Source organism: Papio anubis, chromosome 4, assembly GCF_008728515.1.
Source record: "Papio anubis isolate 15944 chromosome 4, Panubis1.0, whole genome shotgun sequence".
In the NCBI taxonomy this organism is placed as follows: Eukaryota; Metazoa; Chordata; class Mammalia; order Primates; family Cercopithecidae; genus Papio; species Papio anubis.
The window spans coordinates 118,387,449-118,409,851 of NC_044979.1; the positions used below are offsets into that span (position 1 = coordinate 118,387,449).

At 39.9% G+C, this 22,403-nt stretch overlaps 1 protein-coding gene across 2 annotated transcripts in view; it reads left to right on the forward strand.

The window, feature by feature from the left end:
* The window catches only part of ABCA13 (ATP binding cassette subfamily A member 13), a 492,370-nt gene that overhangs the window by 455,316 nt on the left and 14,651 nt on the right, over positions 1-22,403 (forward strand). For both annotated transcript variants that reach the window (XM_017956721.3, XM_031665413.1), the window contains one exon: positions 6,047-6,139. In XM_017956721.3, the coding sequence (XP_017812210.3) occupies positions 6,047-6,139 (93 nt within the window). The remainder of the gene's footprint in view (positions 1-6,046; positions 6,140-22,403) is intronic.

Genomic DNA, 22,403 nt, shown 5'->3' on the forward strand with positions numbered 1-22,403 from the left:
TTCTCGAGTAGGGGCAGCACAAAGTATATCATCTGTATAGTGAATAATGTAACACTGTGAAAATTTTTTTCGAGTAGGTTCAATTGCTTGCCCCACATACGTCTGGCAAATAGTTGAACTGTTTAACATGCCCTGTGGCAACACTTTCCAATGATAATGTTTAGCAGGCTGCAGGTTGTTTACTGCAGGAACTGTAAATGCAAACCGTTCACAGTCTTGTTCAGCTAAAGTGATAGTAAAGAAACGGTCTTTTAAATCTATGACTATTAAAGGCCAATTTTTTTGGAATTATTGCAGGAGAAGGCAATCCTGGCCGTAATGCTCCCATAAGTTGTATAACTGAATTGATGGCTCTTAAGTCAGTTAACATTCTCCATTTTCCTGATTTTTTCTTAATTACAAAAACTGGAGAATTCCAAAGGGAAAATGTTGGAGCTATGTGCCCATTTTCTAATTGTTCACTAACTAATTTCTCTAAAGCCTCCAGTTTTTCTTTACTTAGCAGTCATTGTTCTATCCAAATTGACTTATTTGTTAACCATTTTAGAGGTATAGGTTCTGGAGGCTTAACAATGGCCACCATCAAAAATTTTTTTCTAATCTTTGGCGGGAACTTTGTTTTTCCACTTGAAGCGGTTCTTTCAAACCTTGCAAATTTTTTTCTTTGAATAGTTATTTCACAGGTAGGATGTTTATCAGTAATTTGATTTACCCAATAAGTTACTTTACCTTGTTTATTTGTGCTTCCAAATCTTCCTGTTCGTTTAATTTCACTTTTTCCCATTCCTACATACAGCACAATCAGGAGCTGTGCTATGCACTCTCCTGGCTCTGCTTTCCAGGGAACAGAAGTAGATACAACAATTTGAATTTCCCCATTATAATCTGAATTAATGACTCCTCTATGTATTTGTACGCCTTTTAAACTTACACTAGACCTTCCTAAAAGTAATCCTATTGTCCCTGCTGGCAAGGGTCCACAGACTCCTGTTGGGACCTTTTGCGGGGGTTCCCAGGCAGAAGGCTCACAGCTTTTGTGCAGTATAAATCTACTGAGGCACTACTGGCTGTGGAGGGGGACAGACATTGTACAGGGGTGAGGGAATGGCCTGAGCTGGAAATGCCCCAATTTAGAACGAGGCCTGGGACAGGCGCCTCATGGCGTTTCCTGAAATTGAATTTCCGTCTTTATCAAACTTAAGAGTGACACTCACTAGCCCAGTGTTTTCCTTTTTTACATTTTGGACATATTTCAGGCTCAACCGTTTTCTTTTTTCCCCCATCAGGTGACCTGACTCGCTGATTTTTTCTACATTCTTTTTTAGTGCGACCATGCTTCCCACAGTTAAAACAAGCTCCAGGAAATGGAGTATTTCCTTTATCCACTCTCAGTCCTGCCATTGCCTGTGCCAACAAAGTAGCTTTATGCAGATTACCTCCGATACCATCACAGGCCTTGATATAATCAACTAAATGTACTTTCCCTCTGATAAGTCACAGAGCAGCCTGGCAATCGGGATTAGCATTGTGGAAAGCTAATAATTGCAACACTATATCCTGAGCAGCCGAATCTGCAATCATCTTTTTAAGAGACTCCTGTAACTGAGCTATAAAATCAACATACGGTTCTCTGGATCCCTGTTTTGCAGCCCTAAAGAAAGGGTAATTTTCCCCACCTGAAGTGATTTTTTCCCAAACGCTAATGCACACTCCTCTAAGCTGTTCTATGGCATCATCCTGCATGACCAGTTGTGCATCTAAACCAGTCCAGCCACCAACCCCCAGAAGTTGGTCTGCAGTTATATTAATTTGAGGTTGGGCCTGGACATTGTGAGCAGCCTGAATGGAAACTTCATCTGCCCACCAAGTTTTAAATTGTAAGTTTTTAACTGAGCAGGAGTTAGACAAGCTCGAGTAAGAGCGTCCCAGTCAGTAGGAACCATCCGACTGGAAAAGTACATTCTTTAACAGTCCCATTACAAAAGGAGAACCTGATCCACACTCATTTATAGCTTGTTTTAATTCTTTGAGTAATTTAAAAGGAAAAGGCTCAAATGTAGGTATAATATTTCCCTCTTGATCCCGGGGGTGTATTCTAACAGGGAACTGCCAAGCCTCTAAATCACCTCTTGTCTAGCTTGCTGAATTCCTGCCTGAATAGAACTAAGAGCCATCACTCGAGGCGCTGCTGGAACAGTCACCGGGGCAACTACTTTTCACCCAGTGTCCTCCAGAAAAGAAAGATCTGGGGGGACATTTTCTTCAAAATAATGAGGGGATGCAGAAGGGTAGGGATGAACTTCTCCTTCCTTTGCTCCTTTAGCTTTAGCTGGCAAATAAACATGCTCTGTAACTGCTTCTGTTACTTTCCTATACTCTCCTTCCTCCTCGTCATCCGTGTGAAAAAGTTCCAAGGTGAAACGAACCAGACCCCAAACTTTCCCCATTGTTACCCTGATGCTTCCGAACTCCCCTTCTTACTCACCACAGGGATTGCTTTAAGAGTACTCGGGTGTCCCCCAGCCAGTTTTCCGTTCCAGCCGTCGCTCCGGGGACCCTTCAGCCTGGATTCGAGCCCCCACGAATAGACACCACTTGCCAAGACCAGCTCAATCAGGGAGACCTGAAACCAGCGGAGCTAGAGGAATTAAAGACACACACACAGAAATATATAGGTGTGAAGTGGGAAACAAGGGGTCTCACAGCCTTCAGAACTGAGAGCCCCAAACAGAGATTCACCCACATATTTATTAACAGCAAACCAGTCTTTAGCATTGTTTCTACAGATATTAAATTAACTAAAAGTATCCCTTATGGGAAACGAAGGGATGGGCAGAATTAATTGCAGTGGGAACACGCCCTTAAGACACAGATCACTCATGCTTTTGTTTGTGGCGTAAGAATGCCTTTAAGCAGTTTTCTGCCCTGGGTGGGCCAGGTGTTCCTTGCCCTCATTCCCGTAAACCCCCAACCTTCCAGCTCGGGTATTAGGGCCATTATGGACATAACACACTGCTGCAGAGATTTTATTTATGGCCAGCTTTGGGGCCAGTTTATGGCCAGATTTTGGGGGGCTTGCTTCCAACACTACCTCTTTAATTAGAGTACCTACAGTGTGCCCGTAAGATGATTACTTTTAAATTGAAATTAAAGAAATATGTGTTTGTACAGGAAAATATATAAGGCATATTTGGAAAATTTATGACATGTATTTCTTGGACTTCATGCTAAGCAACTATAACAAAGAGACCTCAACTTACAGTGGCCCAGACAAGACATATTTTTTCCTCTTGCTTAATTCATGTCAGTGGGCTGTGCATCATCAGGCCGACCAAGGCCTTGGGTTCTTTCTACCATGCCACCATTACAATCATCATGGTTGATGTTGACTCATCAGCACCGTGTCTACATCCTAGCTCAAGGGAAGTGGAGAAAAACAAAATCCAGGTCAAGTGGCTTGCTGTATTTCAACATGACCCAGAAATTGTGCATCCATTGACCTGAGTTTGTTGCATGTCCACATCGAGGTCCATGGAAGGCTGAGAAATGTCTTTATCTGAATGCCCATTAACCCACCTAGAAGACTGCTTCATGACTGTACTCCAATAATATGAATAACACATACTTCCTGTAGAGTATTTGGATAATGCAAAATGGTAAAATAAGTAAAGAAAATCCATCATTAATTTCATTTTTGAGATATTGACAGTCATACTTTTTTGTCTGTTTTCTTCCTAGGAAGTTTTTTAACATACTTGTGCAATTCTCTGAATACGTATTGTCATTTTACCATTGCTGTATTATGAACTTTTCTCCATATGATTAATTGACTTTGGTGAACCTCATTTTAATAGCTAACACATGGATGAACTCTTACTTATATGAGTGATATATTGTCCTACTGTGAAATATTGACCTGTTTCCAGATGCTTACTATTATAAATAAGTCGTTACATGCATTTATATTTTCAGTGTTTTCTAGGTTAAGTTCTTAGGAAAGGAATTATTGCCAAATTGTGTTCAAAAAGTTATGCCAATTTTTACTCCCACCAGCAATATATGAGATGACATATTTAACATTACTGGGAAAATGGCCTTAACTTTCTGGGCATTTTTTTTTTTTTTTATTTGAGAACTCATTGTTTTTGAAGTGACGATTGGAAATAAAAACCCCTCATTTTTCTCTACAATACACAAAAGCACACATGAACACTTTTCCAGCAAGAAAATAGCTTTAAAATCAATTGACTTAATGGTTTATATTTTATAATTTGTTGGTATGTTTATTACCCATGAGTAGTTCTTTGAATGGTCTCTACATGTTATTTACCCTTTTTTCTCTATTATATTTTTATTATTTTGTTATAAATAAAATTATATGTTATATTATTTTGTTTTATTATGTTGTTTTATTATTTTGTTTAAATAATAATATAATAATTATATCATTATTTTATTATTTTGTTTTGTTTATTGTTATATTTTTACTATAAAGAACTCATATATGAGTAAATATACTCATATATGAGTAATATAATAATTATATCATTATTTTATTATTTTGTTTTGTTTATTGTTATATTTTTACTATAAAGAACTCATATATAGTAAAGAACTCATAAATGAGTTCTTTATAGTAAGTATATCAACCTCTACCCAGTATGTCTATTGGAATTTTTTTCTTTTTTTTTTTTTTTGAGACAGATACTGGTTCTTCTCACCCAGGCTGGAGTGCAGTAGCACAATCTCGGCTCACTGCAACCTCCACCTCCCGGGTTCAAGCGATTCTCCTGCCTCAGCCTCTTGAGTAGCTGGGATTACAGGTGCTCCCCACTACGCCCGGCTAAATTTTCGTACTTTTAGTAGAGATAGGATTTCACCATGTTGGCCAGGCTGGTCTCGAACTCCTGACCTCAGGTGATCCACCCACCTCGGCCTCCCAAAGTACTGGGATTACAGGCATGAGCCACCATGCCTGACTGGAATGTTTTAAATGCTAGTTTGCTGTGTTAAGACACAACGACTACAAATCCCTTAATAGCTTCTTCCATTGCTTTTCTGCTTACAAAATATCTTCTCATATTCAAATCATTATGTATATAAGATAGTAACATCTTGTTTGTGGCTCTCTTATCTTGTTCTAATGACATCTGCCTTGTAATTCTTTAGTGTATTACCAAATTGCAATTGTTTTAGTTATATAGAAAATATTTACGTTTTCTGGAGCAAGTCTTCTTTCATGATTCCTCTTTCATTATTTTTCTTCCTTTCACTAAGTAATTTTAAAGATATACTTTATAATTATTTTAAAATTTTCTCATGGGAGTGATAAATGTAAAATTTTGATTAGATTTACTATATCTGTATTATAATATATTTTCATTATTATAATACTATAATTATAGATCACCAATTTTGTGACATATTTTGAATTGAAATGTCAAAATATAATTTCAATTATAGCTACACATTAAAATGTTATTTATGGTGAAATATTCTATATTATACACTATGTTAAAATAGAACTTATTTATATTTTACATATAATTAATGTACTTCTGTTTTATGTTTACACTTAAGGTAATATTTGATATTTACACTAACATATTAATAATGTTTTATATTGCACTAATTTTCATATTATAACGGTTTTTCCATTTTCAAAATATCCATTCTTTTCTTTTTTCCATGCCTCCTTCCATTGATTCCAGATTTCATTTGTGCCTATTAGTTAGGCTTTCTTGTTTCTTTTCCTAAAACATTCACATTACTTTGTTAAGATTATTCTTACTTTGTGTTTTTGTACTATTGCAAAATGCTTCTCTTCTATATATTTTATAGCTGATCTTCCTGGTATAAGAAAATATTGATTTTTTGTTAATTGTAAAATTGGCTGTCTAAATAAAACCTTATTGTGAGATTTCTGTATAAAAAATTAAGTAATGTGCCCTAATGGTATCTTGTCTCCTTTCTGTTTTGAAAAGTTTGACTCCAGCCTCGCCTCTTCAGGAAATGGCTCATTTTTGTCTCTTTCCTTTCCTCGCAGCATGGAGGAATGTGAGACTCTTTGCACAAGACTGGCCATAATGGTCAACGGCAGCTTCAAATGTCTTGGTTCTCCTCAGCACATCAAAAATAGGTGCGTTGAAGTTCTCCTTTTGCTTAAATCTTTACTATGAAATCAATAGCACTATGCAGGGGTATGACTGGAGATGCCTTAGAGGGAAGTATGTTCCGATTACCTGCTGGCATAAAACAGGAGATGAAGGCTCTGAGGGGATAAAATACTGTGGCTAGTTAGTCAAAGACACAGCAACTCCCAAACACAGAGTCTAGCGGTCTCCCTGTAAGGGAGACATTTTGTTTTTCTCTTCCCAGAAGGACATTGCTCCCTCATTGTAGTGACATTGGTAGGGGTGAGAATAAGATTGCAGAGTCAAGATGACCACAGGACACAAAATGTCCTCTTTACACACAAAATGCCTTATGAAAAGGCTGTACTGTGATGTCCCTCATCTGCAGTGAATCAAAGTCTGAAAAAGACCATCAATGTATAAGGGTTAGAGAGGGTTGTTATGGTTGCTTTCCATTTGGATTATGAAAGACTAAAGACTTCTTTCCTGTGCTCACTGATCCTTTCTATTTCTTCCTGGTTAATTCCCTTCATGTATTCTCTTCATTTCCTTTTTGGAATCTTAATGATTTTGTTATCAATTTGTGAGAGCATTGCTACATCCTGGTATAACATTAAAAAAAATTAAAGATGCCTAAATACATGTTCAATTTCCTTTTAATTTGTTTAACCTGTCATTCTTACATAGAATAATTTATTCATTTATGTTGATAAATCTCTTGTTTTCATTTATTGAGTGTTTTTAAGGTTAGGATTCTCAAGCAGAGATTTGGTAAATAGTCATATGTAAATTTTAAATACTTTTAATTTATGGAGAAAAAGCTAATGCTCAGGATTGAGATGACATAGTAGGGGGTGAGTGTCCATTTTTAGAGTTAGGCACTGCTGGAACGGTCAACCTCACAGCTGTTTGCTGCTTCGGGTCAACCACTGGTCAGATGCACTTACTAGAAACTATTCTCGGTATGTACTCCGCCCATCTTTAATAGGTATCATCAAAAAAATACTATTTCATGCTCTCCAACCTTTATGAATGCCTACATAAAGTTTTATAACCCATTCCTGATTGTTGGGTGATTTATGTCTGATTTATGTTTACAAATGTTTGCTGCAAGAGCCAGTAAGATGAAGCACATGGGGATAGGTTTTCTCTAGCTGTTGCATTCTACATACTGGAAAATCTGTGCCTACTTCCGAGTTTTGGTTCCAATAATGTGATATATGGGTTGAGCATGAATTGTTAGTGGATATGAACTGTAGGACTATATTAAACGAGAAATGGCTTGTGGGTTATTCACGGAAACATCAAACTTAATAAAATTTAAAAAATAATTTGTGGCCAGGTAAGGTGGCTCACACCTGTAATTCTAGCACTTTGGGAGGATGGAGTGGGAGGATCACTTGAGGCCCAGAGTTTGAGACCAGCCTAGGCAACATAGTGAGACCTCACTCCTACAAAACACTTTTAAAAAGTTAATTTTTAAAAATTATATCCAGGTGTGGTGGGGTGCATCTGTAGTGCTAGCTACTTAGGAGGTAGGAGGATCAGTTGTGTCCAAAAGGTCAAGGCCGCAGTAAACCATGATTGTGCCACTATACTCCAGCCTGCATGACAGAGCAAGACCGTGTCTGAAAAAATAAAAAGTAAAATAAAATAACATAATTCGTAAAGTGCTTATTCTCCTATAACTATAAACCTACAATAAACATATGATGATGTGTGCTTCTATAATATTGAAATAAAGAATAAACGATTGATCATGACATAGATCGTAACAATAACTAGATTTTTCATAAACTTCGGCATCCATACCTGGGAGTCAGCAACATCAGAACCCATTTCTCTGATGTGGAGCTGCTGAGATAGATGAGAGAACTTTTAGTGGGTCTCCTTCCTCCTCCTCTCCATCCCTTTCTTTCTGTGAACATGAATTTTTAGGAACATGAATGAGGAAGAGTAGGGTCTGGGTGTGGAGAAAAGTTCTGAGGAGGTAACTCAGGAGAAGGTAAGGGTTTTGGAGAGAAAATTTTGGCAGAATTTGGGCAAGGATCTGAGTATCAGGATTTCCCCGTGGAGAGGCAGGAGGCTGGTGAGGAGGGTCCCTGGCTTGGGCTGGGAGACATCTGCCCAGAGGGAGAACAGAAGAAAGGAGCTACAGAAATCCCACAGAGGTGGGACCCAGAGGGCAGGGCTTGGGCCTCAGAGACCACCTCCGCCGGGGATGGGCAGGTGCAACAAGAGCCTGCTGTGAAAGCCAAGTGGAGTGAAACCAGGGGAGCACGAGGGCTTAGCCACCTTTAGCTTCTGAATTGCAGTCCTGACTTTGACCTCATGAACAGTCGGGAAGCCTCAAACTTCAGTGTAGGTCTCAGCAAATTTGCCTGTGACAGGAAGCTGAGGCTTGCACCTGCTGTGGCAGTTCACTCGGACAAAGCAACCATCTTTCAGGGTGAAGGGGGGAAAGTGGAAAAGGAATGTCAGAATCAGAGAAATCAGGAGCCACAGAAATATAGAGGGAAGAATGTATGTGGCAAGTAGGGACAGATACGTAAGAGGAAAAACAAAATGGAAAGTGAAGTGAAATTGCCCAAACCGAAGAACTCTCCCTACTTCACGCTCTGCCCCCGGCACAGCCCTCAGAGAAATGGGGCCTCAGATGAGAAACAGCTCTTCCATGGGACTTCAGGCCCCCCCTGAGCTCCCTGAGTTCATCCCACCTTCCTGGGTCTGGGGAGCAAGATTCATACACAAGAATCACTTCCTACCCTAATCTGCGGGTGGCACTGTGTTTCCTTCCCACCGTGTGTTGATTCAGTCGGCCCAGTACATCCCTGCCTGACTGTGCTGTTTGTCTTCTCTCCTGCTGTGCTCATTTGAGTTCCTTTCTTGGGTTCTAAGCGAAACTTTGGTACATGCACTTCACCATCAGAGAAGGGTTTCTGCAGAGGACACCAAATCCCATTCCCATGCTCCTAACAGAGCATTAACACCCCAGCATCCTGCTTCATGCCCGCACTCACCTCATCCTTAGCCCATTGTTTTAAAATATTGTGTATTAATAGAAAAATTGAAGTACCATAAGGCCAACAGATCAGGAGATGACTGCCTTTGAAAATATCACATATTACAGTTTCCAAGAATAGGGGCACACAGCATCCCATGACGGAGCATCAGGTCAGCCAGGAGGCAGAGGGCAGCTGGAAGGAAACATGAGCAAGGGCTTTTATTGTGGTTTCTATTAGAAGGAATGGGTGAAATAGGACAAGCAGGTCTAAGATCTGCTAGTTTGAATAACTTCAGTGGGCCATGCAGCATAGGGGTTGTCCCTAGTTGGTAGTACCTGTCCCTGGGGTGACTGGGGAAGGGGGACTGTGGCTTAGCATGTGAGAGCCCCTTAGAGGAGGTGTTAGAGATCATGTGTGTTCTGGGTCAGCTGGTTTGTATTTGAAAAAATGAATTTATGCGCAAGTTGTTTGCTATCTTTAGGAATTGCCTAGCTCTGGGAGGGGCAGTTCTTCCAGAGTCAGCAAGTCCCCACATTTTCAAAGTATTAGAATACAGAAGATAATAGGCATGGTTAATATACCCACTCCAGGACTCACCGAGGGTAAGTGGAGCCCTAAGTGCAGGACCAATCACATTCTCCCTGCCTGGAGGAAGCCAGACTTGCCCACTTTGCAGAGGAAGGCAGGGAGCTCTGGCTTTGCCAGGGGTTCTGAAGTCCCCCTCCTCTTCCTTGCTACAGACTTTTGTTCTTCCTGGGAATCTTTTTAATAGCTTGTTTCAGAGCTATTATCTACATAGTGAATTTCCAAACACTTTGAGGTTATAGAGTTGTATTAAAAGACAAGTTCCTTGGACCCCTGGTCTGTGGATAACCTAAAGCTCTGTGTGACTGGTCTGTAGCAATCATCCATGAAGAAGGGCCTCTGAGAAAAAAAAAATGCAATAGGCCACTATCTAGTGTGTATGTCTATCCATTGATATCAAGTTGTTATGTTAACCGTGATGTTGCTTCTCATCTGAGTCACAATTTAAGAAAAGTCAATCAATATTAGATCGTTTGCTGGTAAAATTGAGGCTGTTTGCTTTTGACATTTAATATTTCTTTAACAAATGTTTATTGAAACCCAGCAAGGGGATGCAGAGGTAGGTCTGATGCAGTTTATGCCTGCTTTGGTGCTCACAAGTGCAGAGAGTGAACCCTGCACACACCTGGTGACATCACAAGGCCTAACAGGGCAGGCAACATAGAAAAGGTATCAACTAGAGTGTTCCGTGAAAGGGCCGTATATGCCAAGTGGTCTCCAAACCCAGGAAAAGTTGAGAAACCAAAGAAGGAGGAAGACCAATCCAGTGTTTTGGTAAAGGGTGATTTCCTGGGGCACTTATGAATGGAAGTGTGGTCTTGGGAAGCAGCAAGACAGGTAGACCTCTGCAACGTTACTCCCCAGACCCAGGGCTCTTGTATCATAGGGAAAGGACACCTACCCTAGAGAGATAATTGAAGACACCCCTCCAGAACAGGCAAGAGTGCTGCATGCATCATGGGCTATCATTTGTACAATAACATAAGGGTCGCCTTGATCTAAAGGCAGGAGCACATGTTCTTACAGGAAGGACAGGAAGTGAAGTAGGAATCAGGAGGCACTCACGAGACCAGGCTAACGAGAAGTTAGTGTGGCAGATTAGCATCCATGATGAGGTCACTTTTGTCTCCACATGGAGCCCTGAGGAGGAGGATGCCTTTTTTAGTTTGAAAAAATAGGGAAATATCTTAGACCTGGAGGTACAGGTAAAATTTGGTTAAAAGGGGATTTAATTTTAGATTGTATTTAGTAATAAAAACATCACTACAGAATCAGAATTTGAGAGCAAGTAAGAGGGACAGACATACCAGTCAAAGCAAAGTTTACATTTCAACATGAAAAGTAAAGGAAATCCTCAGGCTAAGTAAAAGCAGCATGACTATTTTAAATGTTCCTTGAGCAACCTTCGGCTTTGTGGTCTTAACTTCGTTTCTGCAGCTCGGCGTTGTTGCATTTTGGGTTGGATAATTCTTGGTTGTGGGAGGTTGTCCTGGGCGTATAAGATGTTTAGCATCATCCCTGGTGTGTGCAGCACCCTTACCCCAATTGTGACAACTAAAAATGTCTCTGGACATTGGCAAATGTCTTTTGGGCAGCAAATTGTCCTGGTTGAGAGCCACTGTCTCAGCTGTTATTTTGTTCTATATCCCCAGAGACATGGAATATACAGGGAAACCTAGTTACAGTAATAGTTAGACCAGATTCCAAAAACATTAGGCAGTCAACCCTGCCTTTCCTATGACCCAATCTGAAACGTGTCCTGCTCAGTGGCTAAGAGGAAGCAGGTGTATGAAGTAGCAGTATGTCAGCAAATGGGCACAAGGATGGGTAGAGGGCGTTGCACACAGGGCATTGTCTTCCCAGAGGCAAACCCTCTGAGCTGTGGAGTGACCTCACTTTGCAGAAGTCCAAGGTCCATGGGAAAGGAGCGCCTTCTTCTCCTTTCAGTCTCAGTACAGCCCCAGTATGAGATGTATGAAGTCATAGTGGAAAGCCAGATGGCCTGAGAGGAGCTGCAACTCTGCAGGCCAAGGTCACTCAGGTGCTTTCTCATGCTCCTCGAAATACATCCCTATCCCACCTCAGTGTCTGTTCTTACTTGAACACCTTGCTTGGACCACTCTCCATCACCGATTACACAATACTCCCACCCACAGACACCCAGGATGATTCTTCCTTTTCCCTTGAGACTTCTCGGCTTTTTCAATGCTTGGCATTTTGTTCCCTTTGCTTGTGTTTTTTTCTTTATAGCAATAATCTTTTCCTCATCTTTGGCATAAATTTGCCTCCTGCCTGCCAAAAGATCTGTTTGTAGAGTGTTTGATATCCACCATCTTACCTTGTTCCAATTCCGTGCTCTCTTTCTGGAGAGCACAGACTGTGTCTTTTATCAGTCCTACTCTTGCCATATGCTCACATATCCATGCGATTTTGGAGACAAAATCTGAGGGCAAGGACAACCAGTCCAGTCCTGGAGGCCTTGGTGTCCGAAAACCCAGGGGTACCAAATAAACAGAATATGTGTGGTCCTGAAATGTTTAGGTTTTAGTTCACCAAGAGGTTTAATACTGCCAGATTCTACCTTCATTATTTACTAAATTGGTGTCCTATGCTCTTCTCAAGCTCCAGATCTTCTTGTCATAGTTCCTTAAATTATCTTTCTGATACTCATAAGTGGTTAAACAATGCTTTTAACTTTAGATTGGTATTCCAATGTATTTCTAAACTGCTGTATGTGTTCATAAGTTAAGTACTAACCAAATTAAAGTTTAAAGAATCATGTCTATGGTTTATCACTTCAACAAAAGAAGTCAACAGTGGATTTCTATTAGTGGGATTTAGCTAAAAGGATTTTCCTGACTCTAGTTTGGGACCTCGTCATGCTCTTCCTGGCTTCAGCCAACACCAACTGCCCCAATCCTGAGTCTGGTGCAGGTGGAAATATTTGTTCAAAATTGGTAACTGATTTCCCAGAAGGACAGACAGCATCTAGAGTGTAGAATTTCGGGGACCCAACCTCACAGGGAAAGGTGGATTCGCTCCCTTCATCGTCATCTTGGCCTCATTCCAGCACTTCCCTTCTTCTCTCCCACCCTTTTGACCCTCCGCCCTGTTTCAACTGGAGAAATCATCAAGTCCCTCCCTGTCCCCTCTCCAGCCTGCAGGACTCTTTTTAAGCTTGCAAGGTGTCACAGAGTGGTCCTCAGATGCATTCTTCAGTTGTCCTTCCTGTGGCATTACCAAAATACACCCTCAAAGGATTATTATTATTTGTTCTTTCTGCAGAAACTTCTCTCCCCTAATCCATTCTCTGCTTCTCAGTTTCTCTAGCCTAGACCCAGTTTACACCTGGGATACACCTGTGCCAGTTTCCTCCCGGAGCAGAAGGGGTTATAATGCTGCTGGATGTCCTCCCTTTGGGCTCAATAAACTCCTGGAAAATTCTCTCCTCCCCTTTTACTCCCTGGCAAAGGAAAATCTACCCCTTATAAAATGTGTAGAGTATGTTCTAATGCGCAATCCTGGACCATCTCTTAGTGATGATATGTCCCCTTGTCTTGCATCACTATATTCCCTTCTTCTTGCCTTTCTAGCCTATAGATATTCCCCTTTCCTAATCGTCCTCATCCTCATCTTTTATCGCTTTTATCTTCACCATTTATTACAGTCTCTTATCTACTGCTCTGAGCAAGGTATATAGATTATCTAGCAATCTGGATAATAATATTGAGAACTAATTCTTATATAGTGCTTATTGTATGCCATCTCTAAGTGCTTTATACACATGAATCAATTTATTCCTCATGACAGTCCTACAAAGTAGCTGTTATTATTAGCCTTCATTTTATAGGCATAAAAAAGTAGTCGTAGAAAGGTTGAGTGATTTTTCCAGGGTTATCATCTAGTAAGCGGAGGGACTGAGATTTGAACCCCAGCATTCTGGTGCTACTTTGCTCTATGATGCATCATCTCATGATTGTCCACATTTGACAAATGAAAGAAGTGAGCCTCCTACCTGTGGTGGAACTGCCTTTCAGCTGCAGCCAGTCTGACTTCAAGCTTGCAGGCCTGGTCACCGTTTCCACTCCCGTCCTGCTGGAGCACATCCCAGAACCCTAAACATGAATGTGCAAACTCTCACTCATCTTCAATGGCGTCTGCACCAGCCACTCTCTCACTGACATGTCTTTGGGCAAAATTTTAACATCTTTTCCATTCCTATTGAGACGTCATCACCCTACTCATTTAATAAATAATTTCTAATTTCCTGAGAGACACCTCTTGTCAGCTAGCTTTTTGATGGGCTCTCACAAAGTTTTTATTTCTTCATCATCCTTCTCTTTCTTTGTGTCTGTATCTGAGAAAGAAATCTGCTTCTTTATTAAGTGTTTTTCTTCTGTTTGATGATAACGTGATCAATTTCCCTTGGGATACCTTCTGTCAGTGGTTTTATTCTGCTTTATATCCTTGATCTTTTCACAGTCACGAGCAGTTAATAACAGAGTATCAACCACATAAACTTAACCATATTCATCATTATTTGTAGTAAGAATCCAGAGGTAACTGATTATTGGCATTCCTTGAGAGGTCCTAGCCTGAGAGTGTGGGTGTTCCCAAAGTGGCTGCTGTAGCTCCACCCAACATATCTATGTTCTAAGCAACAACTAAGAGAAGCAGAGAAAAGCAAAAAGAGCACATGCCCACTGTCTGTTCCCTGTTCCCTCTTAAAGTAGCTTTCTGACAGAGTCCCACCCAGCAGCTTGTGCTTAGGTTTATTTGTCTAAGAAATGTTTGCTTTAGCTGGGCACTTTGCTACTCAAATGAGGTTAGGTTTCTGTTCCCGAGGAAGATAGGGATCATGGATGTGGAGTGGGAAGCCTGCAGCCTCACTTATTTACCTGACTGGATTCTTTTCCTCCATTGAGGGTGGGTCATTAGGTTGAGCAGTTGAGCTGAACAGACTCTTGGGCTTTCGATTTAAGATTGTTGTGTGCTATGAAAGAGCCCACTATGTAATAGAGATTCATGAGTTTATGTGTGAGCACATGATTTTGTGTGTGTGTGTGTGTGTGTGTGTGTCTCAGTTAACAACAGAGGAGAGCTGGAGTGAAGTGGCACTCACCTAATAGCCACGGGTGGCTAAAACTATCCTTTTGGCACTGAAGTTTTGTCCTAGGCAATTAGGGATACATCCTCAAATCCTCTGCATGTCATAAATTGAGTACATAATGGTGCCCTGGTAGCGAGCTGCCTTTGTTCTTGCAGACACTGAGCATATTCGTAACTCACCTGGAGGGAACCATTAACAGCTGCATGCAGCACCTATTTGCTTTTCTCCTCCCTTGAACCTGATTGACATAGGAGGCTTAAGTCTGACTTGGTAAAAACGCTCCTCTCATGGAGAGGAAATAAAGTATGCTTCTGAAGCACAGAGTTTACAATTTGAAATACTCCAGGTCAATTTATGGTTTTGGGATGAGGGAGGATAAAGGCTGTTTATTTCATTGTTGTTGTTTTTGTTGTTTTCTTGTTTTTTTTTTTTAGACAGAGTTTTGCTCTTGTTGCCCAGGCTGGAGTACAAGTACAATGATGCAATCTCAGCTCACTACAACCTCTGTCTCCCGGGTTCAAGCAATTCTCCTGCCTTAACCTCCCAAGTAGCTGGGATTGCAGGCATGCGCCACTATGCCCAGCTAATTTTGTATTTTTAGTAGAGATAGGATTTCACCATGTTGGTCAGGCAGGTCTTGACCTCCTGACCTCAGGTTATCTGACCGCCTCGGTCTTCCAAAGTGCTGGGATTACCGGTGTGACTCAACGCACCGGCCTGTCTCCCTCCCTCCCTCCCTCCCTCCCTCCCTCCCTCCCTCCCTTCCTTCCTTCCTTCCTTCCTTCCTTCCTTCCTTCCTTCCTTCCTTCCTTCCTTCCTTCCTTCCTTCCTTCTTCTTTATGTTTTATAAAGAAAACACAGCTTCAAATGATTTAAAGAAAATTGTTAAGATTATGAGAATTTACATTTCCTTGAGTTATCAACTGAAAACTTTGAGAACCAAGAATAAAAGTGGAATAAAGTTCAAAGCATCTTATCATAGTTGTGTTATATAGCCATCTAAGTTAAAATATAAATAATAGCCTAGAAGGGTTTGTTTGTGGATTTTTTTCCTAACAAAATGAAAGGAGGCAGAATGTTGTTTGAGCTCTCAAGCTACCACTATCTGAATAGCTGCAAATTAATGTATCACCTCATGTGACACCATATGCTTTAGTGTGGCAACTTTGACTTAATACATCTATAAACCATTACTATAATATAACATCTCAGATTAACATTGCATCACCACATAATGAAGTGGATCATTTTAAAGTGAAATAGATAATTCAGTCTGTTTATGTCATTTTTCACAAATGGGGAAGGAAGTTTGTACATGAGCACATAAAATAATTTCTGCCATGATGTGGAACTATGGAATGATGTGCTACTGAGTTATCTTTTTCTACATTTTACTTTAAAGCATGATATAATTCAGCTGCTGCTACTAACCGCTGAACTAATTCTGTTTACTAGAAATGTTTTTATTAAGAGAGATAGTGCACCTTCATATCCTCAGCATGTTTCACCTCACCCGCTATGTGTAATTTGTCATCTCATTTGTTGTCACAGCATCATGTTGTATGAACACAGTATTGCTCTGACAAAATTAGCTGGGAAGAGTTTCTGATTCTCATGCCATTCTCGTGCTGGGCATTTTGGTTAGCTGCCTCTGGTCTTGGAAATTCAGGTCATGAACAGTATCACCCAGAGCTGTCACTTTAGCAAAAGTAAACATTCGGCATTCATTTTCTAACATTTTCTGTAAGAACAACCAGAATGCTTTTCACAATGAAGATGGAGAATAGAAGTGTTGGAGATATTTTTAGATGGCTAAAGTTGTTGGGGACTCAGACTCACATCATGAGTCCTGTTCATTCACACACGTTTATTGAGTAACCACTTTATTAGAAATGATGAAAATGTGATTTCTAATCTCAATAAACTCAGCATAGTGTCAGAGGCAGAAACATAACAATGAATGCAACACGATGTGACAGTTGTTCTAAGAGACTGGTGAACAAAATGCTGTGTTGTGCACCTCAGTTTAAACCTGCAAACATTACTGAATGTTTACACAGTGCGAGGGTCTTGGGATTGAGTGGGTAATAAGGCATGAGCCCTGTAAGAACTGGGCTAGGCACACAAATAAAAAAAAAATTACATAAGAAAGACCATTAGCGCCACAAGAAGGTTTCAAAGCCCATGAAGTAGGAGTTAGGGGGAGGAAGAATGCACACCCATTGTTTTAGGGGAAGGATTGGCACAGGTGGTTTTATGGGTGAGGAGGAATTTAAACCACGTGTATGCTTAGCCAGCTAATCAACTATGAGTGCATTAGAGGTAGTGGCACAGTGAAGAACAATGCAAACCATGTTTGAAACAGCTTGACTGCAAGTGGAATACAGGTGGAATCATGGGGCATACACTTGAAGAGAATCTTTGGGACCAAATCATGGGAAATACTAATTCTAAAGTTTAAAAAAAAAAAAGGCAAAATAATGGTGGAACAAAGGGAAGCAAAAAGAAACAGGAGAATAACTGGCTTATTAAACAGAAATTTTTGTTCTCTAGCAGGAAGTTAAATAAGACAAACTGAAGTAAACTGTGACCAAGCACATGGAGAAGGCAGCATGGGTACAGGAGATATTGGAGAACATGATAGTAGAACTTTACAGCCGGCTGATCTGAGCTTGAGAAAAGGAGGTGCCTTCGAGTTTGGGACACGGAAATATAGCGATGTCATTAGAGAAACAGAAGTTGGGTGGGCTGTGAGGGTGAGGAGGATTCTGGGTGTTGAGTATGTTCCTAGGAAGCACTGATGGGCTGTTTGGAGAATTCCTATGAAGAAGGGCTGTTGATATTCATGTCCTTTTTGCTAAGGCAAGAAGCAGGAGAGAAAACTTAAACTTGGGGGTGATTATTGCATATGGTTGAGACAGAGGAATAAGTAGCTGAACTCCTCACAGCTTTGAAGCAATATTCATCAACTCTGAAGTAAAGTGAGCTGAGCTCAGATTCATGCTGCTGCATTTATTTTAATTATTGCTGAACATAGGCAATATGCCAAATGCTTTCTGTGGGTGGTCTTATTTAATCTTTATTACATAATGGCTATTGTTGTACCCACTTCACGATAAGGAACCGAGACCTAAAGAATTTAAGCAGTTGGACCCAAAACAGAGTTAATGTTGAGAAAAGCAGTTTTCAAAAAACTCAATTTCTTGACCTTAAGTTTCTTATTCTTTCCATGCCACTTCAATCGTCTCAACCAACTTTATGTATAACTGACTAAAGAACAAAGCTTTGCTTCAAGTACATGTCATGGACACCTGTGTGATGAAACCTACACGCTTTACTCTTTGTTGAATTTGCTTCCTGTGTATTTACTGAGAAAACAGACTATCTTCTTTTAAAAAGATGCACAGACTCCTCTTTGAAAATCTGGTTTGATGAAATAAAACATGTTTAGAGTAAGACTTTTACTCACTTACTACGTGTAGAACTTGGAAAAAGTTAACATCTCTGGAGGTAGTCTTTTTCTTCAATGGAGATAATAATACGTACTTTATAGTATTTTGAAAAGAAATGGAGGAATATACCAATCATTTTCTCACCTGTGTTAATCCATTTGCTGTTACTATAACAGAATACCAGAGACTGGGTAGTTTATAAAGGACAGAGGTTCATTTAGTTAAGAATTCTGGAGGCTAGGAAGTCCTAGATTTGGTGGCTGCCTCTGGTCAGCTTCTGGTGAGGGCCTAGTGCTGCTGGAAAGCCTGGCAGAAGCACAGAAGTATATGAGCAAGCTAAAAGAGACAAGCACAAGGGGTCAAGTTTGCTATGTAACAACCCACTTTAATGAGAACTAACCCAGTTCCCTGAGAACCAACCCAGTCTCTAAAGAACAGCATTAATCCCTCCATGGGGGAAGAGTCTCCATGTCCCAAACACCTCCCACTTAGTCCTGTGTCCCAATACTACCACATTGAGAAATTGAGGTTCCAGCACATGAACTTCTGGGGGACATGCTCAAACCATAGCACCACCTGAGCATGTTATGCTTTCTCTTTCCCCCGCTGTAAAGTTCTTTCCCAAGAAAAACACAAGACTAGTTTCTTCAGTTCTCTGCTCAACTGTCCCCTCTTCAGAGAGGTGTGCAGTATTGATTGTAATTATTCATAGAAGCAGAAGAATACCTGGATGTTAGCTGACAACATGCCTACATAGGAATAAGACTGTTTTCCAGCTTTCCCTACAGCTACATGTGGCCAAAGAGTTATAGTAAGAAGAGATGTCCACAATGTCAGGGATATGAATTTGCAAGGAGGGACATCCCTGATTCTTCCTTTCTTCCTTCCTTTTAATTTATGCAGAGTTGATGGCTGCAGATGAAGCAGCCATCTTGAGCCACGAGGAAATTTTAGCAATGGAGACCTGTGAAGCAGAGCAATAATACAGAATGAGCCAAAGGAATGCTTTCTCTGCTCTGGCTGCCTGACTTCAGACTTTAAACACTAACATCCTTACTGTTTTGGGCTTTCTGTCACTGTACATGCATCTGAACAGACTAATATTCCCTGTGACATATTAAATATAGCATTAATTGATTTACTTAGAGGTTATTATCTACCTCTGCCCAGTAGAATGTAAACTTTCTGAGGGTAAAACCTTTGCTTCTGTTTACTTCTGTATCCTTACCATTTGAAATAGTGCCTGGTACATAAATGTGCTCAACATATTTGTTGAACAAATGAATGAATGTATTAATAATGAATGTAAAATTCCTAGTACGTGGCAGCTTTTTGCTTAATGGGAATTCCTTTCAGAATGCTGCAACTAGACTCTAAAAGACCAATCAGATGAGGCCACTCAAGCATTCAGCTTCTGCCTAGCTTAATGAACAACAACCACTACTAAGAACAATGACCAGCCTCTTTGATGGAGACTTTTACTCTGATCCCATTTATCTTTAGGCAGGGTGAAGCCTGCTTTCTCTCAAAACAGTCTGCATTATTCATTATTAGTTTGCTGCTTTTCGAAACTGGACTCTGTCTGCCTTTGGCATCTCCACTAACAGAAACTATCAGGTGTATGATTCAGGCCTAATTGCTGCCATGGCCTTGGCAATATTGTGCTGTCACCTTCTCTGCTGGATAGCCAGACTTAGCGCTGGTGTACACCGGCTTGCCAAGAATTAATGTGCATTGCAGACAGCAAAAATATGCCGTTCCAGAATCCAACTGTACACTATGGGATTATGATTTCCTATTGTAAATACAGCCAAGGCACAAGAAAACACAGCCTAACCAAGGAAATGGATTTCTTTATACCAGGTTTAAAATGTATCAGGATTGGGATTTGGGAGAAGGTTTACTTACTCTGAGTTCAAACTGTCAACCTAAAATGTGTGTGTGTTGTGTGTGTGTGTGTATTTTTAAATGCACCAGCCCAGAACATTTCTTTGTTTCATAGTTATCTTACAAATTTTATTTTTTATTCCATTTTGATAAAAGAACAAAATAATTCCTAAAGCATCAGTTACATTTTGGTAAAAAAAAGTGCTGCAAAGTCTATGAAAACTCAGTGGCTTAAAAAAATCTTCATTTGCCCTGAAGAACCTGCAGGTTTTATGGAGATGGGCTGGCCTGGGCTGGATTTGTTCACCTGTCCCTTGTCATCCTGGTATTGGTGTCTGGAATGTTGAGGAACCAGAATGGACAGGCCAAACTGCACAAGCATGAATCAAGCCTCTGGTCACATCACAGCCACTAATGTCCTTTTAGCCAAATCAAGTCACATGGCTAGCCCAAAGTAAAAGGGTAGGAAGGTATTCCCACCCATAGTGGAAGAACACTACATATAGCTACATGGCAAAGGACACAGATGTAGGAATGAGAAGAATTGGGGCCATATTTATAATCTACTACAATCTCCAAACATTTTTACCAATTTTAAAAATTATTATTATCTATTTCTTGGTCATTTTTGTTCTACTTTTCCTTTTAGGAGAGTTTCCTAGATTTAACATTTTTATGTGTGTTGAAGATCTTTTTTGTTTTTAGATTACTACTCTAAATATTATATATAATATCCTGTCAATATTTCAAGGATAAAATGTCTTTTATTACTTTTTTAAAAAACTTTTGGTTTTAGGGGTACATGTGTGGATTTCTTATATAGGTAAATTTCATGTCATGGGTGTTTCGTGTACAGGTTATTTCATCACCCAGGTAATATACATAGCATCCTATAGGTAGGTAGTTTCTCAATCCTCATTCTCCTCTCATCCTCCACCCTCAAGTAGGCTCCAGTTTCTTTTTTTTTTTTTTTTTTTTTTTTTGCTTGTGTCCAGCATTTATTTCCCCTTGATTTTCTTTTCTTTTCTTTTCTTTTTTTTTAAATTATACTTTAAGTTCTAGGGTACACGTGCACAACATGCAGGTTTGTTACATATGTATACATGTGCCATGTTGGTGTGCTGCACCCATTAACTCGTCATTCACATTAGGTGTGTCTCCTAATGCTATCCAGTTTCTATTGTTCCTTTCTTTGTGTTCATGCATACTCATTGTTTAGCTCCCACATGTAAGTGTGAACATGTGGTATCTGGTTTTCTGTTTCTGCAGTAGTTCAGTTAGATTAATGGGCCCCGGCTCCATCAATGTTGCTGCAGAAGACATGATCTTGTTCTTTTTTTGACTGCACAGTATTCCGTGGTATATATGTACCACATTTTCATTATTTAGTTGATGGTCATTTAGATTGATTCCAAGTCTTTGCTATCGTGAATAGGTGCTGCAACAAACATATACATGCATGTGTCTTTAAGGTGAAATGATTTGTATTCCTTTGGGTATATACCCAATAATGGGATTACTGGGTTGAATGGTAGCTCTGTTTTAAGTTTTTGGGAAGTCACCAAACTGCTTTCCACAGTGGCTGAACTAATTTACATTCTCACCAACAGTGGATAGGCATTCCCATTTCTCTAAGCCTTGCCAGCATGTTATTTTTTTTTTTTTTCGTTTTAATAATAGCCATCCTGACTGGTATGAAATAGTGTTTCACTGTGGGTTTGATTTGCACTCCTTTGATGATTAGCAATGATGAGTGTTTTTTTCATATATTTGTTGGCTGCTTGTAGATCTTCTTTTGAGAAGTGTCTGTTCATATCTTTTGCCCATTTTTTAATGGGGTTATTTGTTTTTCGCTTGTTAAGTTCCTTATAGATTCTGTATATTAGACCTTTGTTGGGCGCATAGTTTGGAAATATTTTCTCTCATTCTGTGGGTTGTCTTTTTGTTTTTTACTCTGTTGATAGTTTCTTTTGCTTGCAAAAGCCTTTCAGTTTAATTAGGTCTCACTTGTCAGTTTTTATTTTTGTTGGAATTGCTTTTGAGGACTTAGTCATAAATTCTTTGTCAAGGCTGATGTTCAGAATGATATTTCTTAGATTTTCTGCTGTTTTTTTTTTCTTTTTCTTTTTCTTTTTTTTTTTTAGTTTGTAGTCTTATATTTAAATCTTTAATCCACTCTAATTAAGATTAGATAGTTGTAGGTGTACAATTTTATTTCTGGATTCTGTAT